The sequence below is a fragment of the Laetiporus sulphureus genome (genome assembly GCF_001632365.1).
Source record: "Laetiporus sulphureus 93-53 unplaced genomic scaffold LAESUscaffold_9, whole genome shotgun sequence".
Classification (NCBI taxonomy): Eukaryota; Fungi; Basidiomycota; class Agaricomycetes; order Polyporales; family Laetiporaceae; genus Laetiporus; species Laetiporus sulphureus.
The window spans coordinates 758,834-779,705 of NW_024468518.1; the positions used below are offsets into that span (position 1 = coordinate 758,834).

Genomic DNA, 20,872 nt, shown 5'->3' on the forward strand with positions numbered 1-20,872 from the left:
CTTACAGTCTACAAACTACAATGAAGTCTGATTTAGAAAACATGTGATGAACGTAACAACCTCCAAACACCAGCAATTCAAGCATACTGCAAGAAACAGTCAGCATTCTCGCTCGAGCGTTAGAAACGAGATACGTACCCGAGTGAATGTCCCCATCGTCATAAACGTCTCCCTCTTACCGTTGTCCTTCGACTTGTATAGAGATTTGACTGCTTCGCTCATGTGCGCCTTCCGCTTCGCCTCCTCCTCCGCAAGACTAGCTGCCACAGCCTTGCTCGTCGCCGCAATGCTGGGGTTCATCGAAGGAATGGGTGAGACATGTCTCTTCTTCGCTTCTGGCTTTGCAACATCCGCCGGTTCTGTCACAGCCTTCCGTTTCTTGCGCTTCGTCTTCGGTGGCTCAGCAGCCCGCCGACGCTCCATGGCCTCGCGCATTTTCGCACCCTCCTCTGGCGACGGGTTGAGGGTAATAATATCGACGGTGCGATCATACTTAGTCGCACACTGCGGGCAGACGTCTAGCTGCTTGCTCTCAGCCTCTCGCTCCTTCTCCTTCCTTTTCTCGTCCAGTTCTAGCTTGCTTTCCCGCTCGGCGGGGGAGGCGCTGCCAGACACCGCTTTCAGACCGGCAAGGGAGAATACACATCCGCAGGTCGACATATACACAAATGGCTGCGAGCCGTTCATCTCCTTGAAATTCAACGGACACATGAACGTTGCCCGGTCCAGAGATTCGTCAGAAGTGGTTGAATTGGTGTGATTATGTGTTAGCCTGAGCGTCGTCACATCCTGGAAATAATAAAACCCCGTCAGTTGAAAAGCGCGGCAAAGATTCGAGTCTGTCACGCACCTTAAGTGACCTGATATGACCACAGATTTCTTCGCCGTCTCCGTAAGCACCCCTGTCTAGCAGGAACTCTAATAGTGAGTCCTTATTATATAGCTTGCCTAGAGAACAGGATACGATAGGTTCCTGCAGCGGACGCTGTGGAGAATGAGAGATGAGCGTTACGAAATCAATCAGCACGTTCCACCGATACATACCTTCGACAATGCGCAGAAGAACCAGCGCGCGCGAGTCTGATTTGCTTTGTCTGCCTGTTCGGCCTGCAATCAAAGTAATAAGAATACCATCCCCTTCGAAGTTGCCACATCACGTACCTTCGGCTTGCTCCTGACGAGATCTCGTCGATCAGGGATACTGCCTCCATCATTACCCATTTTTCTGGAGTATCTGAGATGATGAAAATGAAGATGGGGAAGTACGAGCAGAACGTATGTGGGAGGCAGGCGTATGCACACTCGATCAATATATGGGCATTAGTAACCACGCTCGGCATTTGCCGATCTTAATTCACGTGACCGAGATTGTATTGAACTTCGAACAGACGCCACGCTGCAGCCTCCCGCACTGGAAGCGTATATTTATTCTCTCGATACGTCCACCTCTGCATCGCAGCGTCATGCTGCAGGAACTCAGTCATATGGATCGCATCACACAGCTCCAGGATGAACTGCAACAGGCAAGCTCTCAACAATATACGACGAGGCGAAGCGGTTGATTTCTCGCCCAGCTCCTCACGATAATGTCTAGCACAATCGCGTTCCTCACGTCCCGAGCGAACTTCATGCAAACCAGCCCCGACGTTCCGATTACGAAGATGCGTCCGGAGGGCAAGGTCGACACGCCGGAGATGGCTGAAGGTTGTGTATCATGCGGTCTTGCATACAGCTGAACTGAAGTCGCGCTGCACTGGCAGCGAACAGGAAGGAGCTGGTCGCCGACCTTATCGTGAAGGCGAAGCAGATTGACTATCTCATACAGTCGCTTCCGGAGCCTGAGCCAGAGGAGGTGCAGGTACGAGACTGCGCTCATTTCTCTGATGTTTGTCCTGAGAAGATCTCAGGCGAACCGCTTTCGAGTCCTCGAGGAGGAGATGACTGAGGCGAATGCTGAGTACGTGCGAGCAGTTAACCGCGCAAGTGAGTTATTTTCTGCCTCACAACAGGAAATGAATCGATCAGTTGACCGTCGCGCAGAGAGCTTATACCAGCAGATATCGGCTGTCTTGCGAACTATGTTAGATGATCAGGATCTGCCGGACGACATGCCTGGTTAAATGTTCCAAAGAGGCTCTAATTGATTGCTCACTTCGTTCACGCCGTGCTGTCGTCGGCATCACCTGGACTGTGTCAGCGGTGCTACTTTGTCATTTCACAACAGCCTCTGTCAATACACTGTACACCACCGACTCATCGAGATAACAGCAGAAATCCTTCCGTACTCGCCCGCTCTGTTTACAGTGGAAACAGAGCGGGCGAATACGGAAGGGCGGAAATCATATAAGTACGCACCTGCATTACTGTCGCAGTGATGATAACGATTTTCCACCAACGGCGAGAAATGATCAGAAGGCGTTGTCCCACTTAGGTTGCTCTCCGTTAACAAGCCAAAGATCATGACAGAAAGTCTAGGAAATTATGGTGCCCCGGCGTTAGCCAGGCGCCACCTTCCTGTCTCATGGGCACAGAGGTCGGTTAGGGCTGCAAACGACTGGGGATCACAGATTGCGGACTAATGGCAGGTGAATTGGTTCATTGTTCTCAGCACATAGTGGCGCAAATTTAGGATGGCACATCTTCGATTGCCGCCTCTTTGGATACACTATATATCATGGCGCACTATTATGGGCTTTGCGCACGACTTGCCTCGCAAGGAAACAAAATGGGCGCGCATACAAAGCGATGGCTAAATGTTTTCATTTAATTCGAGAGCTGTGTATCGTAAGTGGGTACTGGTGGATGCTACATGTAGTGTTTGAGGCAGCTCACTTTCGACTTCATGCACATGTTGTCACCCAGTTTGCAACCATCGTCTGACGATTCCCGCATCGAAGGAGCGGCAACAAGTAGACACCTAATACTTGCTCAGATGCATAGGTCTTTGAACTAGGGCTGCTTCTAAAGCAGCTAAGTCATTTGTCGGTCGTCTGAATCTTCCACAGTGCGCATAGCACTACTGGCACCTCAAACCACATGATCCTGGTTCCATGGGCGTCGAAAAGTTTCCGATGGCAGTTTCGTAGTATATTAAATGAGTGCTGACGGTGAAACTGATACAGAGTGCAAGCTCAGAAGGATAGCCGTTAATTAAGTTAGAGAGCAGCAGCCCCGCCGATCGTGCGATCAACATGTAATCTAATCTAATCTGTGGCCACCTCGGGACGCTTAGTCCTCTGCCATCTCCTCGTCCACCTCAAGTCCACCTCGCCACTCTCGGCGACCATCAGAGACCGTTATCGCTAGTCTCTCAGTGATATTTAGCTCTGACGGAGAGTGATAACAGGGAATTACAGTAGCAACCACCACAACTCACCACCTGAACTCGCTGAATAATCAACATGACGGACGTCTTCACCATTTTGAGTCTGCCAAAGACTTCCGACGCCTTCAGTGCAGCATTCACGTCTAGCACACATGTTGCCGATCCGGGGTCGGCTTCTCCTCCACGCAAGATGGCACGCTTGGACGTCGATTCCGATTCTGCATCTACCTCCAGGTCTCGCGCCTCCAGCAGGCCCCAGCCGCGCGAAGGCGGCGGACCTGTGGTGATCAAGTTCATAGGACTAGCAGGTATGATCACGCATCTGAATCTCAGTAAATGATGGCTGGAAGTCAGCAGCCCAACCGTCTACCAGTGCTCAGGGCGACAGAGATTTCGCTCTTGTCAAGCGAAGCATCCGAGTTTTGTTGAGCAAAGATAGTCGCGATGTTCTGCCTGCCACTTATGATCAGATCTACCGAGCGTGTCGTTCTGCTGTATGTGTGCATGGACGTGGAGAAGGTTTGTACGAGAACGTGCGCCTTGAGCTGGAGAGATGCATCGGAGGTCTTGCGAATGGCCTGCTCCAGAGCAGAGCGGAGGCGGTGGAATGGCTTGTTGCCTTCAATGATGTATGCGCTTGGTTCGAGAGAGCAGTGGTACAACTTTCAATTATCTCTTCGCATGATTTTCACTGAGGCATATCCAGGGCTTTTTAGAATCCACATTGACGTACCTCGATAGGACATACGTGACAAGCAGGAAGGAACTACGCGACATTCAGTAAGACCCCACGTAATTCCGTCATCGCACATTAACCTTATGTCTGCATAGCACTCTATCATACGATTCTTTTGCTGCACGTATCTTCGAGAATGCCGGCATCATGGAGCGACTACGCGCAGGTATCAAATCATGGCTAGAATGGGAACGCAGCCAACCGTAAGAGGGCTGTCTCTTTGCATATTTTCACGGTATTTAATACTCTGGGTCCACAGTGCACCTCACAAATTGAGGGACCAGATTCTGAAGCTCATCCGACACTTGTTTGTGCATGGCCAGTACCATGCAGTTTTCGAGTCCTTCTACATCAGCCTTACGCGGTCGTTCTACGCCGCCGAGTCTGCGGAGCGCGCCGAAGCACTGAAAGGCAATGCACAGAAGTTTTTGAAGCATTGCGAGCACCGCAGGCAGGAAGAAGACCAGCGTGCGAGGGACGTACTGCCTGAGTCGAGTCGGGGAGAGATTATAGATGTCACTGATAAGGCACTGCTGTCGAGCAGACTTGTCTGGCTAGCAAAAGATGGTGTGTTCCATGTTCGATTCAACAGCTCGTACGAGTTTGCTAAGGTGTTATCGTCACTCAGCACTCGGCCCGTTGATGGAGAAGAAAAACGAACAAAACTTGGGCAAGATGTACCACTTGTTCGCTAAAGTAGATGGATTGAATGTCCTATGTGCTGCCTTCAAGCTGCATGTCCAGGTATGTGGAGGACACCCAATGCGCCACAAAGCAGTATGCTGATCGCTTACGATAGAACACCGTGCGCAACATTGTCAAAGATGTCGAGCGCGACGAGGACATGGTCCCGCGTCTTCTCGAATTCAAGGCATTTGCTGACCGCCTCGTGAACGACGCCTTCGCTGACACAGTCAGCGACGGCCAACAAAGTACTGCGCTGCAAGCCAGCGCCTCCATCTCCGCGCGCTCGCCGAAAAAGGTACCCAACAAGGACTTCGGCTACGCGCTGATCGACGCGTTCCAGTCTGGCTTCAAGACACGGCGGAACAAGCCTGCAGAGATGATCGCGAAGTACCTCGATCGTGCGATGCGCAAGGGGCAGAAGGGCAAGAAGGACGAGGAGTTCCAGGCGGAGCTGGACGCAATGCTCGGACTGTACAGGTTCACGGACGATAAGGATGTGTTCAGGACGTTCTATCACCGCGCGCTGGCGAAGCGGCTGTTGCTCGAGCGGTCGGCGTCGGACGACTTTGAAAAGGCGATGCTGAAAAAGTTACAGGAACGTGCGTACGCGACTTTACGGTGTTGCATCAATCATAGAACTGATTGTTGTGTTCATTTCTGCCAGAGTATGACCCTGAATTCGGTATGGGGGACAAGATGTTCAGCGATCTAATGCTCTCTCGCGACCTGATGGGCGAGTATCACGAGCAGCGCGCGCGATTTGGTGATGAGTCTAGCCAGAATCTGTCGGTCATGGTCCTTCAGAGCAGCAACTGGCCATTTGCGGCGCGGAAGCAAGACGTTGATCTTCCGCCAAATGTGTGGTGTCGCTCATGTTATACGGTTGAGTGTCACAGCTAACAGGGTTCGCAACATCACAGATGCAAGATGAACTGAACGAATATGCTGCCTTCTACAAGCACAAGCACACAGGGCGCAAGTTGGATTGGGATCATGCACTCGGCACGGCTACGCTCAGGGCGAAGTTCAAGAATGGGGAGAAAGAGCTCTCTGTCAGCCTATACCAGGCCATCGTCCTCCTGCTCTTTAACGAAAGTGCCGAGATTCATTTCCGAGATATCAAGGAACAGGTTCGGATGGGTCAGTATTTTGACCTCAGCTGATTATCATGTGGCCACTGACAACCCCGCAGAGGACTCGGAACTACGACGGACTTTGCAGAGTCTCGCATTGGGAAAAAAGCGGGTACTAAAAAAGGTGCCGATGAGCAAGGACGTAAAGGATGACGACGTCTTCCAATTCAATGCCGACTTCACGGACCCCCACTACCAGGTGCACATCAACTCCATTCAAGTCAAGGAGACGGTGGGTTCCGTTTCATCTCCCAACTCCGACTCTGTCTTGCTCACATGTGTACCACTAGCCGGAGGAGAGCCGGCGCACGCAGACGTCCATTGAAGGCGACCGGAAGCACGCGCTAGATGCGGCGATCGTGCGAGTAATGAAGGCGCGGAAAGAGCTGCACTACGAGCAGCTGAAGGCGGAGACAATCATCGCGGTGAAGAGCCACTTTTCGCCCGAGGTGAGCGTGATTAAACAGCGCATCCAAGGGCTAGTTGAGCAGGAGTACCTGCGGCGGGACGAGAAGGACATGAACCTGTACATCTACGTGGCTTGATTCGGATTGTGCGTGTTTGTATGCATCGCTTGTCCTCCTACTGCTGCGCTGCGCATAGAATTGTATTCATTCATGACATTTTCTTGATCCTACGCTCCGGTGAACGGAAGTGGTATGGATGTGGCGCGGTACCGAGGCGAGGGGCGGGAGAGGGCAAGACAGCCGCAGCCAGCTGATCGCTCGTGCGCTGCCATATCAGGGTAGGCGCCTGCACCCTTCTTCTCGACTTCGCGTGATGGTCAGTCCACGGGGCCCGCGGTCTCAATCTTGTTGCCTGTCCGAAAAGATGGACATCCTCGTCATGAACCACCATGTCCCCCGTCCCCTCCCCGTCCTCCTCCTCGTCTACGCAGCCCATCCCCCGCGATGACTCTCCGATCGCCATCGGCCAGCATGTGCGTTTCGACGCCGACTGCGTGCTTATCCCCGACCCAAGCCCGGTCTCGCGCATGCCCCGCCTTGTGACCAAGTCTTATTCCGTTCCGCTCTGGAGGAAGCGCGGCCAGGATCCGTCGTCCGTGTCAGACTCCGAGCTCGATCGCGAGGACGAGCATGTCGTGCTGAAGGTCTCCGTGCCCAGGTGAGTACTTCGGTCGTCTCGCACGTCCATGCTGACGCCGCACAGCATCGCAATCAAGTCACGCTCACCATCAAGGTCGGAGGCAGCTCAGCAGCCGCTGGTGCCGTGCATAGTATACCACGATCATGATTGCCACCCGGTTTGCGCGAGAGGACACCGTCGGCAGGCGTCGTTGCCCTCTACTCCGCGATTGGATGTTGTCACTGTCCCTCTACGCCCCTGCTGTCCGAATTGCTACCACATCACTGAAGAGTGTCTCCGCGAGGGCTCAGCATGGGAGGAAAAGTTCACGCGTGGTGCGCGGCGCTTGCGGGCGTCAAGTGCCGACGCTCGTCCTGCGCATTCTAGCCAGACGTTGTTCGACACGATACCGGGCTTCGACTCGATCATAGCTGTGGATGAGGTGGACAAGCGTCGTAGAGCTCGCGTTAATGAGAAATCGCTCTCCACGTCAATACCCGAGTTCGATCTGCACAGCGACGACGAGGAACTTCTGCTTCCCTCATTAGCACACAGGGCCGCGACTATGCGACGCGCTCTCGGTAAATCACGTCGCAGCGCAAGGTTGGACCATACAGCTGAGCTGAAATTGGCTGCCACGAGAGCCCAGGCAAGCACCGTATTCTCGCCAGTCACGCCGCCTGATTCTCCTCTATATGGTGAAGGCCACCACGCGCTTCACCTCGAGATGGGCGAGAGTCCGCCCCTTGATCTGCCGCTTCATGATCCGAGGGAGGATCAGAAACTACCACCGCCACCGCCACCAATCCTCCCCTCTTACTCCAACTGTACGAACGGTTCGATGCCAAATCTCCTCTCAAATACCCTTCCTCGCTCTAGATCCTCGACTCCGAGCGTGTCACCGATACCTGGCGCTATATTCCCTCACTTTTCATCTATATCGACACCTGTGCACATGCACCTGCTTGGGCGCCCTTCGCTGGACCACATGCACACCGGATCGGTGGGCAGGCGGCGGCCACATCTACACCTGCCGGGCCCGGGGTCGTTTTTCAAGGTCTCTGCGGAAATTCTGAAGGGCGTCAGCATGAGCGGGGGCGCACCGCTCTCGGTGTGATGTGGGCCATACTGTAAATCAGTTGATGTGTGAACCTCCGCTGTAGGCCGTCAGAAACACTCGCTGAATGCGCATGATGTGCGTGCGCCACTGCCGCTATTCGCCTGCATCAAGGTGAAACTGATCATTTTTTCTGCCGAGAAGAAAGGGCGTCTCGGTTTTCATTTTAGGAGAGAGTTTAATGCTCTGTTTGGTAAAGTGGCATATCGTGTGATTCATATTGCTTTGAGGGACTCCTTGGATATCGTGGTGCGTTGTATGCATGTCCTGGTGCTGTTGTTCTGGCCTCTTGTCTGCTGTGCTGTCGATACTGTTATAGTCAGGTCTTATTGTCTTGTGTGAATGGTAACGTTTGCAACAGCATGTGCTCCGTTGTGGCGCGATCAAATCTAGCTGGCGGTTGAGCTTACATCGCAGTTCGCAGGAACGCGTCCCATTGACTGACTGCATCACGCCATCAGCAGAACCGTGCGGACGCATCAACCATCAGCACCGCCCGCTGAAGCTTGGAGATGCCATCGGTCTGACTCTGCATGAAAGAGTTACACAGCGGTGATGCTGAGCGAGAGTGGCCGATGCGGTCGGGGACGACGAGAGGCAGCGCACGGATTCCCATTGTCGGACGGTCCGCTTGGAGCGCGATTACATGCTGACGATGTTGATCCATGAGCTGAAAAATCCAGAGCAATGTCGGATAGTAAATTAGGGACGGATGATTTGTTCGGCAGCGCCAGTATCGCGTTCCCAACCGCACCCGTGTAATGCGCCTGATATTATTCGGGGCCATACAGCTCGACGAGAGTCCGGGACAAGCGTAACATCGACACCCGCTCGCCGCGTCGATGATAGCGTAGTGACGAGCCAGATAATTGCAAAGAGACCGCTAACAGTTGTAGTCATTGTTTCACGCCCGCGCGTGCCTGGGCGACAGCGGTCCCGCCGAGTGCCAGCGCTTGCCCTCCCCTCCGCACTGCCGTCCCGCCCATCCACTCACCTTCATTTTCTTCCCCTTTCTTACCCCGTCGCCCTGCACGTTCTGTGCGCGAGCTGTTCAGTGAGCGTCCCGGCCATCACCTATTGTTCATCACGGCCTGACATCCCATCACAGTAATCTGCCTTCTCGGCGGTTCGCTCTGGGCTGACATCAACCGGTGTCCATACATCTCTCTTCCCCTTGAACTCCTCCGTTCCCTATTTTCTTCCTTTTCTCCCCCGTGTATATCTACCAGCCATGGGCGCGTGCTTGTCGTCCGGCCCGCTCGACAATGTCACTGAGGAAGATAAGAGGCGCCATCGGGAAGCAGAGAAGAGTCTCAAGGAGGTGCGTCATCCCGCCCTCTCGCACGCGTGCCCATCGCTCACCTGCCCGGTCGCGATTTCAGGCAAAAGCCCGGCTGTCCAAGCAGGTCAAGGTGAGCCCGCTCTCTGGCAGCCCTGTGCTGCAGAAGCTCATCTGCGCAGGTCCTCCTACTCGGCTCCGGAGACTCGGGGAAGTCCACCATCCTCAAACAGATGCGCCTTATCCATAAGGTGCCCTTCTCCGACCAGGAGGTTGAGTCATACCGGCAGCTCGTGTTCAACAACCTCACGCATGGCCTCAAGTACCTCATTGATTCGATGGAGGATATGGAGCTCGAGGTCTCGCCAGAGAACGAGCAGTATGTGCAGCTGATCACTGATGCGCCGGACCTAAAAGACGGCGAGGCATTCCCGGAGCAATATCATGAGCCGTTGCAGAAGTTGTGGGAGGATATCAACGTCCAGAAGGCATGGGAGAGAGGGAACGAAGCTGCCCTGCCGGACAAGTGAGCATCCTCCGGTCTTCCGCGCGCATAGATGAAGCTGAGTTATGCGTTCACAGCCTCATCTACTACTTCCCAGACTTGGATAGGCTGTTTGACCCAGCATATGTTCCAAACGAGCAAGACATCGTCCAGGCTCGTGCGCGGACCATTGGCATCACAGAAACGGTGTTTCAACTCAAGGACCATGAGATGCTCATGGTGGACGTCGGTGGCCAGAAGAGCGAACGTCGGAAATGGATTCATTGTTTCCAAGATGTGACAAGTATTCTCTTCTTGGTGAGTCTCAGCGGGTACGACCAATGTCTGGTTGAGGACAAGGACGCGGTATGTTATTCTTCATTATCGAGGCAACATCCTGGACTGATCAACGATCAGAATCAAATGCAAGACGCGATGACCATCTGGGACTCGATATGTCATTCGCAATGGTTCAAGCAGACATCAATCGTTCGTACACTTTGACTTGAGCATCATTTGTTGTGTTGATGTGCATATATGCGCGCAGATCCTTTTCCTGAATAAGAACGACCTGTTCGAGAAGAAAGTTGAGCATTCGAACATCAAGAACTTTTTCCCGGTGGGTGCCAATGATCTCATCGCCGCTTCCCAGCTGGTGCTAATACATCGGCGATAGGACTATGAGGGCCAGCCGGGCGATGCCAGTGCAGGTCGGGATTATTTCAAGAAACGTTTTGCACGGTTAGCGCAGAAGGCGAACCAAAAGGAACGAGAAGTCTATATCCAGTACGTTCTTCGGCTGGGTGGTCCTTCAAGGAGCGATTGGGTGGCTGACATTTGTCCAAGTACAACTACCGCAACAGATACCGCGATGCTTCGGATAGTTATGGCTGCTGTCGAAGGTCAGTCTAATCTTTACATCTGAACTCGTTTGTAGCTGACGAGTTTCTGTGCAGAGTGAGTGTCTTGTTCTTTCTCTATCCCCCCGCATCCACACCTTTCTTCCCTCCTTTGTCACCTTGACCGCATGCTTAATACGACGGCGACCCATCCTTCAGCATCATTCTTCGACAAAGCCTTCAGACTGCGGCACTGATCTAGTGTGATGCCATTTTATTCATTTCTTGATTTATGCCACGTCATCATCTCCCTGGATTTTTTATTACGCGATGCCACTGTTCTGCTGTACTCATATCCTATCCTCCTCTTCGGCCATTCTTGTTTTATAATTCCTCGCCGTCCGCTTCGAGAATTCCACGTCTTCTTTTTGTCTCACTACCCTCCGCGTTGTTGTTTTTTTAACTCATTTTCCTTCCCGGAACCCATTCATAACTGTTCATGACCATTGCAACTCATCCACGTCTTCCTTTCTGGTGTCCTACTACGCGTCTAATTTTCGTCCGCGCCTCCATCGTAACCTCCGGAATATCATGCTCGGACTTGGCAATGTACCCGCACCGCTGCGCTGTCCCTCGTCTTGCAGCACAATCATAAGCAATAATGTGGGTAACGTTCCCACGTGGACTGCTATTGGCCGAAATCTCACTGCTATGCTTATTGGTCAGATTCGCGAAATTATGCTGTAACGATTCCAGCACGGACGATCCGCCCGTACCCGGCGTGCACATCAATGTTCACATCTGCATCCGCATTCGTGCTTGTGCGTGTGAGCTGTTCGGCAGGACTCCGTACAGCGCGGCGGTTTCACTTCATCGGGACCCACGAGTGTCGCCGAAGATGCGGTTCTGGAAGACTTCTTGTGGTCGCTTGATGGGACGCATATGGCCGTATGTCTCGTATGTCTTTCTCGCCGCTTTTTATAAACCCTCATCATTATCCGCAATATGATACCACCTGTACTAGCTATAATTCAGCTACCTCTGACTGCTTTCCGGAAAATATACATTCGCTTTCGTTCGCTATGGCATCTCAGCGTCAGGGGCACGGGCGCCGAACGAGGCGTGCTATGAGTGGCTGGTCATTGCTGCGCAGTATCTCCTGAAGGAGTACGCCACCCCGACGCTCTAATTTGTGTGCGCTCCGACGATGGTGTGGATAAGCGTTGGCCATGCGTTTCATAGTGCGGGTCGGCGACGGCTGCGGCGCCCAGCGTGCGCTAGTGAGAGCGGCAGGAGATCTATGAGATAAGATCATTTTTTGGACATGATACTGTGAAAGCCATGGAAGGATTTACGGCGGCGGCTCGCTCCGTGAGAGGCATCTGAGTGCTGCCTTCCCCGTCGAGGACACGCGCACGTTCTTATGCTTCCGCAATACAACGGCAGCGGGACCTCTGCGGTCGAGACTCCTTCAGTTGCTTCCCCAGAAGAGAGCTCACTGCTAGGCAACACATATTACACCAGAAACTTTCCGAGACAGGTCACACCGATGCATGCCAATAGACAACTTATTCTCGTCGACCATGGGGTACATAGGCGAGGAGAAACATAACGCGCCGCCGTCCGCATGGTTAGGTAAGACGGAAGATGACGTCGGAACACAGAAATGTCCATTCTGTCCGAATGATTGTTCCGGCAGAGACACAACTCCGCCGTTCATCGATATCGAGGAGATGAACGCCGGCACGACACCGACCGTGGTATTCAATCCCCGAGTTGACCGTCAGGTACATCCGCATATATTCCTGATGCAATATCAAGTACAACACACGAGAGAGAACAAAATGTTTCCCGCTCAAATGCCCTGCCCACCCGTGACCTCAAGGGTGTGTCCCGAGACATACGAGGCGAGTGGTGAAGCAAGGCTGCACGAGGTTGATAAGCATAAGCATCAGGTTTCAATCTGGCTTCGCTGTCAGACAGCACTCACAAGAGAATGCCCGCGGCGGCCTCGTCGGGCGTCGCACCTCTGCCGAGGGGGATGAGCGCGCTCGGGTTTGCGCCTCCCGTGACGGCCGTCTGCGACTTCGGGATACCGAGCGCGACTTTCTTGCCCGCGATTTCGATCGTCGCGCCTTCCTCCTTCGCGGCCGTTAACCTAATGGATATTCCTCAGCTCAGGGAGACTGCGATGCACGGAGCAAGGTACCGAGTCTGGACGTAGCCAAAGGCGACGGTGTTCGCCCTGACGTTGAAGGGGCCCCACTCCTTGCAAATGGTCTTCGTCATGCCGACAACAGCAGCTTTGGCAGATGCGTAGTTGACCTGGCCTACGCTACCATGGAGGCCGGAGACAGAAGAAACGTTAATGATGGAGCGGTTCTCAGTGTTGCCCTGGGACGTATGGTATCCATGAGTTAGAGTGTCATGCGTGGGAGGAATACCCCAGTCTACCTTGATGCGCATATACGGGGCGGCCGCACGGATGAGACGGAATGGCGCACGTACGTGCACCTTCATGATGATGTCGAACGCGTCGTCAGGCGTTGTATGAAGCATGCGGTCGTACGTGAAGCCCGCATTGTTCACGATGTGGTTCAGTTTACCATACTTCCTAGTAGGCGAGAACCGATTTTAGTCTCGGAGTTTGCAGGAGACGCATGCATACGAACTTTATGGTAGCCTCGAGGACCTTCTGCGGGAAGTCATCTGCGCTGACATCGCCGCCGATGGCAAGAGCGTCACCGCCCGCTTGCTTGATCTCGTCTACGACGGCTTGCGCCTTTTTCTCGTCCAAGCTGGCATTATGATGTAAGTCACGTGATACATATTCCATAATGCAAGTTTAAGAAGGGTTGCATCAGAACAAGCGTACGCACTCCGTCACGACGACTTTCGCGCCTTCTTTCGCAAAGAGCAAAGCAGCACTGCGGCCGATACCCTATGAAGTTGTTAGCAGACTTATGTTTATAAGAAATCATGACTGTGAGAGACGGCTCACTTGCGCTGCGCCTAAACATGACAGAGATCATATCGTTAGACACACGATAAGATACCGAGCAAATGAGTATAGAAAGACCGCGACATTGCGATCCCCGTGCATCACGCGTCTAACTACTCACCAGTGATGATAGCAACCTCCCCAGCGAGCAAACCACGCGAGTACGTGTTCGAAAGATGACCAGATACCTGCGCGAGACGGTCGGCCATTGTGCAACGGGACGTGGAGGAGAGTGGGGGTGGATGATGGGAGTAGAGACACAAGGTGTGCGACCCCAGGGTCGGAAGAGACGGTGCTCGACCGGTATGGGGAAATCATGTGCGTTCTCGCGCGTGCTTACCCCGGACGAGGCATTTGACGCCGCGGCCTTGCTTTCCTCCGCGAACGACTTCTCGCTGAGTGGATCGCGCGACAATGCAAGTGCAAAGTCCCGCAGTTCAGCGAAATGCAGCGCGAGATGCGCACTCTGTCTCCCTGAGCTGGTAAGCAACGCGGCTGTTGCGCCAGTTTAGCTATCGACAGTCTGACCGTCAGTTTGCCGAAGTGCAAAGAGGACGAGCTACACGGAGCAATCCATTCCACATGATTGCGAAACGCCGAGCATGATACTGTACAAGTTGCCGGCGCCGCTACTCCAGATATCAGCAGCATCTTGACAAATGAAGTTTGAAGCTTTGAAGACACAACCATATAGTAGTAGGAAGCATACTAACATGCATGTCCTAAACAGCATGCACTGTCATCGATCATCATCGTCGGCACTCATGCTTTGCAATTGGATTCCACCCAGCTCTAGGAGATCGTAATCCCTTCGGTTTTAATACAATAGTATAGACACGAATGTTACAATCGTAACCGTAGGAGGATCTACGTTAGAGTACATCGTGTCGACTCCACAATCGTGGTCACAAATGTAATGCAAATGAAAGAATCGCCTTCGCGTTATCAAGCGACCCGTCAGTGCACTTACTGAGTTCGCCCGCACACATCAAGCATTAACATACCGTACACGCTACAAGAAGCTCCCCTTCTTGCCCGTTCCAAACCGATCCCCAAGACCCCGAGCCTCCTTAATGAGCTTGTCGCGCGACTTATCGTCCATGAGCCGTCCCGAAAGCGCCATATCCCGACTATGGTCCCAGATGACCGATGGGCCCTCTTCACCCTCGCTGCCCTCCTTCGTGGAGGCCACTTTCGAATGCTGTTCAAGGAGCGCACCGCCCCGAACTTTTTTCTGCAGCATCGCAACACGATCAGCACGCAATTACTCGAGACGCAAGAGAATCACCGACCGTATGCTCTTCAACGCCCCTCCTCACCTCCTCCTCGTGCCTCCGCCTCTTACGCATCTCCCGCTCTTCGTCCGGGCTGACGGCGTTCACGTCCGTCACGCGCCGCCGCTTCCCCGCGACTTCGTCCGCGATGCGTTGCTGCCGCTCCGCAGGGGTCTCCGTCCAGAGCGAGCTGTCAGTGTTGCGTGCGGGAGCGGCCGTGCGTGCGAACTGGCGCGGGCGGTTCAACTTCGTGGGATCGATGGCTGTGGATAGCCAATGAGGTTAGGTTGACGGAGCGTTCCATGAAAGGTGGGTGGACATACAGGCTAGCAGGTCCGACGAGGATGGCGGGACGAGCATCCATTCTTCACGCTTGAGGGCTTTTGGTTTGCTAGCTTCCTGAAATGGGCATGTAGATTAATTTATGCTCTGTTCGCATATGCATGATAGAACGGGAGTGGAAGAATGCCAATCTCAAGACAACAGCCATGCATTCATCCTTCTCAACGAGATTGACTGGCGTGAATGAGTATTTGGAGTGCAACTCGACAGCAAGCTGCAGCATATCCACTCGAACTCGAACTCCTGCACAGTTCCGCCCTGGTGAGGAGGGATGAGGATCAGATTCTGCGGGGAATTTGCCGAGGTTCAGGAGAGAAGGAACTGAATTCGAAGGACACCAAAGCCCTATACGGCTCAAACTTCTGCTTCGCAACATAATTCACCACGTCCGCCGGTGATCTACACACGTACTCTCCCATACCGGACTACTCACATTATGTCACGGAGCGGAGAGGTGCAACATGCAGCACGAGGGTCTCAATGATCACACCGCAAATGTCCACAGATAGACGGAACATTAGCACAAAGCTTACCTCCATCTGCTTCCGCCGTCTCTCTTCCTTCTCGAGGAACTCCTGGACAGCATCCTTCTCTTCCAGTACCACCCCTCCGGGCAGCGGTCTGGGCCCATAATCGTCCTCGTCCTCCTCGTCCTCATACGACCGTTGCACACCACCCATACTAGGTGGGAAGGTGGGGCCGATCGTTCGCTTGCCTGCAGGCTCCCTAGTAGCATGCCCACCTTGCCGAGCAGCTAGTAGGTCGGGAGGTAGCGCCGGAGCATATTCGTCTTCGTCTTCTCCTTCTGCAGTCGCTGTTTGGGCGGGTTCCGAGAACACCGCTGGAGGAATTTGCGGCCCAATTGACTCGTGCTCTTCCTTGGGAGTCGATTCCGCAGGCTTGGCTAGCAACTCTGGAGGAATCTGCGGCCCAGTTGGCTGGTGCGGTTGTAGAGAATCATGCTGTGGTTGATTTTCGACCGCTTCTATATCCTGGTTGTTGCTGGGAAGAGGACGAGCTGGTGTGCTGGATCCAGTCATGCTCGGGTTGACGACTATAAGGAGACTGAAGTTGAAGCCGCCAATTAGTGCAAGGCGGTAATGAATGACATTTAAACACGTGGGATGGTGGCCGCTGAAACCGTCTGGCTCCGATCCCGCTCGAGTGCGGCAACTTCATGTATATGCGTCCTCACGTCCGTCTTCGCCTGAAATTACCACCGCGTGGATAGCAGATGGCGTCGACGCATCCGCACAAAATTGCTGGCTATGCCGCGGATGCCCTGCACAGTCTCACCCCTTCGCAGATCAAGTTTCTGCAGGCATTGCCCAAGGCAGAGCTGCACGCACATCTGAACGGATCGATACCTCTGTCCACGCTGCAGAAGCTTGCTCACGACTATCACTCAACAAACGCTCACGCTGCGTCTGAGAAGGACGTTGTTCGCGCAGGTATTGAACGACTCCAGCGGGGAGTCGTCCTCAGCGAGATCCACGAGTTCTTCGGGCTCTTTCCCGCCATCTACGCCCTCACTTCGACTCCGGATGCGCTCGAAAAAGCGACAAATGCCGTGATGCATCACTTTCTAGGCGACTCGTTGGATGAGTATCCCCAGGCAGCGTACCTGGAGTTGCGGACGACCCCGCGAGAGACGCCATCCATGAGCCGCTTGCAGTATCTCGAAACGGTGCTCAACCAGGTGGAGAAGTACCCTGAGCACAGAGCGGCACTGATCGTGAGTCTCGATCGGCGCATGAGCAGCGAGGTCGCGGCGGAGTGTGTAGATTGTGCCGTGAAGCTCAAGGCGCGCGGCAGGAGGGTCGTCGGCATGGATCTGTGCGGGGACGTCACAGTATGTGTCTGAACGCACTATCCTGCTTGTTGGACGTGTGCTTAACTCGTGCACTCGTAGGCAGGAAATGTGGCAGACTTTGAGCAGCACTTCCGCGCCGCAAAGGCCGCAGGGCTCGGCGTGACCCTCCATATCGCAGAGGTACATGCCCGTATCCCATACGTCGAGGTCCTGAATACTCACATGCACCCACAGATTGAAGACACACCCGCAGACGAGATCCATAAGTTGCTCTCCTTCAAGCCCGACCGCCTCGGACATGCTACCTTCCTCGATGACGCCTCCAAAGAGGCCGTCCGCAAGAGCAACGCGTGCATCGAGATCTGCCTGTCATCCAACCTCCTCTGCAAGACCGTACACACGCTCGACATCCACCACATCCGATACTACCTGCAGCACGACCACCCCATCGCTATTTGCGTAGGTTGCCCTTCGGTCCAACTCTGTTGCGAGATCAGACTGCTGATGGTTCGTCGTGGTTGTAGACCGACGACATTTTACCGTTCCGAAATTCGCTTCTCGGCGAGTACGCGCTGCTCATGGCTGCCCCGCCGCTCGGGCTCGGGCTGACAGAGGCGGAGATCCACAAGGTGGCCCAGATGGGGATGGACTGTCGTTTTCCCAGTACTCGCAAGCCTACATCATAGAGCACATACATTGACATTGACCAACGCTAGCAAGAATCTATAGTCCGCCGCGCCAATTTTCCGCCACAATCTGACAAACGCCGCCGCGCGCCACATTGACAAGCCTGCCCTAAACGCGTAGGGTATATATAAGGCCACTCTGCGTTTCTGGTTCCCATTCTTGTGCTCGGGCACGTACTGTCGCCAGTGAGGTCCATACCGAGGCACAGTCTTTTGCTGATTGCAAATTACACATCCGAACACGTCTGTTGGCTTCGGCCTCCAGCAATTTTTGGAAACCCTCCCTTTTCCTGTGATAACATTTTGTTTGAGGAAGCTGGATGGGTAGTAGAGTACTTCGGATTGTAATTTGTAGTTGTGCAGAGCCACTTGCAGTATATTGAGCCACTTAAAAAAATCATTGAGTGCTCGAGTGTCACTGGCAGTTTAAAAGAGAGAAGTGCTATGTATGCAAGTGAGTTACATGTACTAGTACTGTAAGATCCGTGTATGACTGCAGTCCGTCGTTGCAAGCGTGAAGGTACAGAGCAGTACAGTATGACAAAGTCCCAGCGAGAGAAAAAATCCGGATAAGTTACAGCTGTCCTCATGAGAGTCCTCAATACCTCTCCATAGCTGGTGGATACCCACGTCCTTGGCCCATCCCGCCGCTATATATCTGCTTCCCACTGACGCCGCCAACGAGGCTTGCGGTGTGGCCACCGTGATAGCTGCTGACGATGTCATCCTCGTAGTCTCTGTCAGAACCGCCAAGCAATGGGTCCTTGACTTCCCAGACCATCGCTTTCGAGCCGACGGAAAACTCCAAGTCTTCCCGCTGCGATTCCATTTGCATGGAAAGCTCAGCTAAATAACACGGGACTGTAGAACGGCGACGTACCGTGATGCTGTCCCAGTACTTGTACACCATCATAACACTAAGGAGCATGCAGAGCGTGAAGAAGAACAGCCCGTCGAGATAGTGCTGGATCGCATTGCATATCGTGGCGCTGAATGCGAAGAGGATTATCTGCGCGATCGTGAACGACACTGCACCAAACACAATGTCGCCGATAGGCCACCGCTCCTCGAGCGTGCGGAAGACGAGGATGAGCTGCGAGACGACGTAGACGACGACGCAGAACAGCGGCCAGATAAAGTAGATCACCCAGATGCCGATGGGCTTCGTGTAGCTGAGCCCGGCAGTGTTCTTGAATGTGGCGATGGCGATGAAGAAGCAGACTCCGAAAACGGCTAGTATTGAAAGCCGGAGTAGCTGGAAAACGTTAGACAACGTTCAAAATGGGGAAACGTTCTTCTCCGAGGGACTCACCCATAGCGATACCGGCGTGCCATCTTCCGCGAACTGGAACCCCACGAAACCGTTTATGAGGAGACAGACATATGCGGCAGCTACGAGGCCGGTATAGGCTGCTGCAAACCACTAGCCTCTCGTTGGAGCTGGTCGAAACAAAAACGCAAAGAGAACTCACGGGATAGCTGACATTCGCGGTCGGGATGATAGCGGAGTCGAGAAACAGCGCAAGCAACTCAATAATGGCATAAAGATAGAAGAACAGCAGGATTTCCTTGCGTCCTATTCCAAATCAAGTCAAGTTCCCTCGGCAACTCAGTAAGAGCACGAGCGGACGGAAATTGAAAGTTCGCACCAACCGCCGTGTACTTGCTGCGGATGTGGAAGATCATGACCGCCGTCATGATGATAGCGACAATGTGGATGAAGCCCGTGGCTGGAGCGTCCGTCCGTCCATCAGATGCGGCATGCGCACCAGGGGGAGTTGCCTACCTGGCTGGAAGATAAGCGTGCCAGCGATGTCAACATTCCTGCTGTAGCACTTCGGCTCGATGCCGTCGCTGGAGCCAACCATGGGGCAGATGACCAGCGCGGCCGTCTGGCATATCTCGTCGAAGGACCCGAACTTGATGGACATAGCGCGCAAAGGAGAGGCGGTTCGAGCGAGCGAAAGGGGGGGACCGGATCCGTCTACGCAACACGAGAGTGTTGGTAAAGAGAGACCGACGACGACCAGAGAGCGGCGAGGACAGCGGGTGGGATGTAGGACCCGTGTGGAACGACGCTGAGGCCAACGTTCGCGCTCGCATATCCCGGCTTGCCGTCACGCATTGTCACGCATGTGACTGTCGACGGGCGACGTCCGTCACAATACACGACGCGTTCTCGTGTGGCCGCCTATCAGCTGGCTCACTAGTCGGCACTATAGCTTGCCCCGCGAGCTGTTCTTCCGGTACTTCAAGTTGCTGCTGTTCTCTTGCTGGGATGGAGTCGTTCAACGCTCAGAATTTCTTGCTTCTCCTTGTCAACGGTAGCAGTTCTCAGGTTGTGCAGCTGAACCTGTTGCTCGCCTCGATCGTCATCGAGGCTAACGCGCTGACGGACTGCCTCAAATATCGGCGGCACGTTCACATACCGCCGAGAATAGACGATGATGACTTCGGCTGGCTTGACAATGGACACGTCTCATGCTGGCTTAATACTCGTGGAGACCATTACGCGGACTACAGTGTTCCGGCAAACCCCAACTCAAGTAGACCATTTGTCCAAGCTGAGTGTCTCTACAAATTGTCGCGCCATAACGCACAGCCACGTAATCGGCCTCGAGCGCTACGCGACCCGATAACACGTAATAGTGTTCCACCGCAATCGCAATGAGAAGATCCGCGGGTACAAGTAACCCAAAAACCACATATCTCATGCGGCTGACTCCGAATAACACTTTCATCACAGCGAACTGGAACCTCGCCCAGGACACGTACGTGGGAACCATATCAAAGAGCCCTGTAGGTGTCATCGCCCTCGGTGTCGTATCGCCAGCCTGGGTCCCAGCCATGTCCGGAGAACGCAGAACTGCCTCAAGTTGGCCAATGTACGCACCTGTGCATGCGAACGTCAACCCCACGCACATATTGTTAGGAAGCCCGCACATCGGTCCCCCCGCGCTAGGCTGGCGACTCTCACCAGACTCCATACGTGTCATACTGGGACATGAAACACCGATCGCAGCGACCGAATGAATGAATGGATGGATAGATGGACTTCGGCGGACACGAG

General features: G+C 53.8%; 10 protein-coding genes across 10 annotated transcripts; 5 read left to right on the forward strand and 5 right to left on the reverse strand.

The window, feature by feature from the left end:
• Positions 1-8: 8 nt before the first annotated feature.
• LAESUDRAFT_675626 (DUF602-domain-containing protein) lies at positions 9-1,284 on the reverse strand. Its single transcript, XM_040905599.1, has 4 exons — positions 1,162-1,284; positions 1,045-1,107; positions 851-985; positions 9-789 (listed from the first exon to the last, which is right to left on the reverse strand). The coding sequence occupies exons 1-4, from the start codon at positions 1,219-1,221 to the stop codon at positions 100-102; spliced, it is 948 nt and encodes a 315-aa protein (XP_040766789.1). The 5' UTR covers positions 1,222-1,284; the 3' UTR covers positions 9-99.
• A 179-nt stretch (positions 1,285-1,463) lies between these two features.
• On the forward strand, positions 1,464-2,120 carry LAESUDRAFT_735701 (uncharacterized protein; the record flags this gene model as incomplete). The annotated part of the gene is made up of 5 exons (XM_040910616.1): positions 1,464-1,523; positions 1,575-1,704; positions 1,761-1,858; positions 1,908-1,983; positions 2,041-2,120. The coding sequence occupies 5 exons, from the start codon at positions 1,464-1,466 to the stop codon at positions 2,118-2,120; spliced, it is 444 nt and encodes a 147-aa protein (XP_040766790.1).
• A 1,281-nt stretch (positions 2,121-3,401) lies between these two features.
• Positions 3,402-6,426, forward strand: LAESUDRAFT_647866 (Cullin-4B; the record flags this gene model as incomplete). The annotated part of the gene is made up of 11 exons (XM_040904077.1): positions 3,402-3,633; positions 3,683-3,981; positions 4,032-4,105; positions 4,157-4,264; positions 4,321-4,628; positions 4,690-4,805; positions 4,861-5,347; positions 5,413-5,606; positions 5,669-5,888; positions 5,941-6,113; positions 6,172-6,426. The coding sequence occupies 11 exons, from the start codon at positions 3,402-3,404 to the stop codon at positions 6,424-6,426; spliced, it is 2,466 nt and encodes an 821-aa protein (XP_040766791.1).
• Positions 6,427-6,737: 311 nt separating this feature from the next.
• LAESUDRAFT_757220 (uncharacterized protein) lies at positions 6,738-8,084 on the forward strand (the record flags this gene model as incomplete). Its single annotated transcript, XM_040912277.1, has 2 exons — positions 6,738-7,006; positions 7,052-8,084. 2 exons carry the CDS (start codon positions 6,738-6,740, stop codon positions 8,082-8,084), a joined length of 1,302 nt encoding a protein of 433 aa, XP_040766792.1.
• A 950-nt stretch (positions 8,085-9,034) lies between these two features.
• LAESUDRAFT_723352 (heterotrimeric G protein alpha subunit 4) lies at positions 9,035-11,770 on the forward strand. The gene is made up of 11 exons (XM_040908401.1): positions 9,035-9,138; positions 9,193-9,405; positions 9,467-9,496; positions 9,546-9,889; positions 9,946-10,213; positions 10,265-10,336; positions 10,395-10,466; positions 10,524-10,633; positions 10,694-10,749; positions 11,330-11,349; positions 11,413-11,770. The coding sequence occupies exons 2-11, from the start codon at positions 9,316-9,318 to the stop codon at positions 11,431-11,433; spliced, it is 1,083 nt and encodes a 360-aa protein (XP_040766793.1). The 5' UTR covers positions 9,035-9,138; positions 9,193-9,315; the 3' UTR covers positions 11,434-11,770.
• A 473-nt stretch (positions 11,771-12,243) lies between these two features.
• LAESUDRAFT_811120 (short-chain dehydrogenase/reductase SDR) lies at positions 12,244-13,952 on the reverse strand. Its single transcript, XM_040914287.1, has 8 exons — positions 13,809-13,952; positions 13,688-13,698; positions 13,566-13,627; positions 13,359-13,484; positions 13,141-13,300; positions 12,896-13,080; positions 12,677-12,844; positions 12,244-12,611 (listed from the first exon to the last, which is right to left on the reverse strand). The coding sequence occupies exons 1-8, from the start codon at positions 13,894-13,896 to the stop codon at positions 12,542-12,544; spliced, it is 870 nt and encodes a 289-aa protein (XP_040766794.1). The 5' UTR covers positions 13,897-13,952; the 3' UTR covers positions 12,244-12,541.
• A 498-nt stretch (positions 13,953-14,450) lies between these two features.
• Positions 14,451-16,393, reverse strand: LAESUDRAFT_723354 (uncharacterized protein). Its single transcript, XM_040908402.1, has 4 exons — positions 15,837-16,393; positions 15,285-15,360; positions 14,980-15,224; positions 14,451-14,921 (listed from the first exon to the last, which is right to left on the reverse strand). Exons 1-4 carry the CDS (start codon positions 16,341-16,343, stop codon positions 14,700-14,702), a joined length of 1,050 nt encoding a protein of 349 aa, XP_040766795.1. The 5' UTR covers positions 16,344-16,393; the 3' UTR covers positions 14,451-14,699.
• A 144-nt stretch (positions 16,394-16,537) lies between these two features.
• On the forward strand, positions 16,538-17,802 carry LAESUDRAFT_648244 (Metallo-dependent hydrolase; the record flags this gene model as incomplete). Its single annotated transcript, XM_040904097.1, has 4 exons — positions 16,538-17,155; positions 17,216-17,296; positions 17,351-17,575; positions 17,641-17,802. 4 exons carry the CDS (start codon positions 16,538-16,540, stop codon positions 17,800-17,802), a joined length of 1,086 nt encoding a protein of 361 aa, XP_040766796.1.
• On the reverse strand, positions 17,777-18,199 carry LAESUDRAFT_571582 (uncharacterized protein). The gene has a single exon (XM_040903000.1). The coding sequence runs from the start codon at positions 17,997-17,999 to the stop codon at positions 17,829-17,831; it is 171 nt and encodes a 56-aa protein (XP_040766797.1). The 5' UTR covers positions 18,000-18,199; the 3' UTR covers positions 17,777-17,828.
• A 201-nt stretch (positions 18,200-18,400) lies between these two features.
• Positions 18,401-19,733, reverse strand: LAESUDRAFT_648120 (chitin synthase export chaperone; the record flags this gene model as incomplete). The annotated part of the gene is made up of 6 exons (XM_040904088.1): positions 18,401-18,619; positions 18,683-19,057; positions 19,115-19,225; positions 19,275-19,378; positions 19,452-19,532; positions 19,589-19,733. The coding sequence occupies 6 exons, from the start codon at positions 19,731-19,733 to the stop codon at positions 18,401-18,403; spliced, it is 1,035 nt and encodes a 344-aa protein (XP_040766798.1).
• Between the last annotated feature and the right edge of the window lie 1,139 nt (positions 19,734-20,872).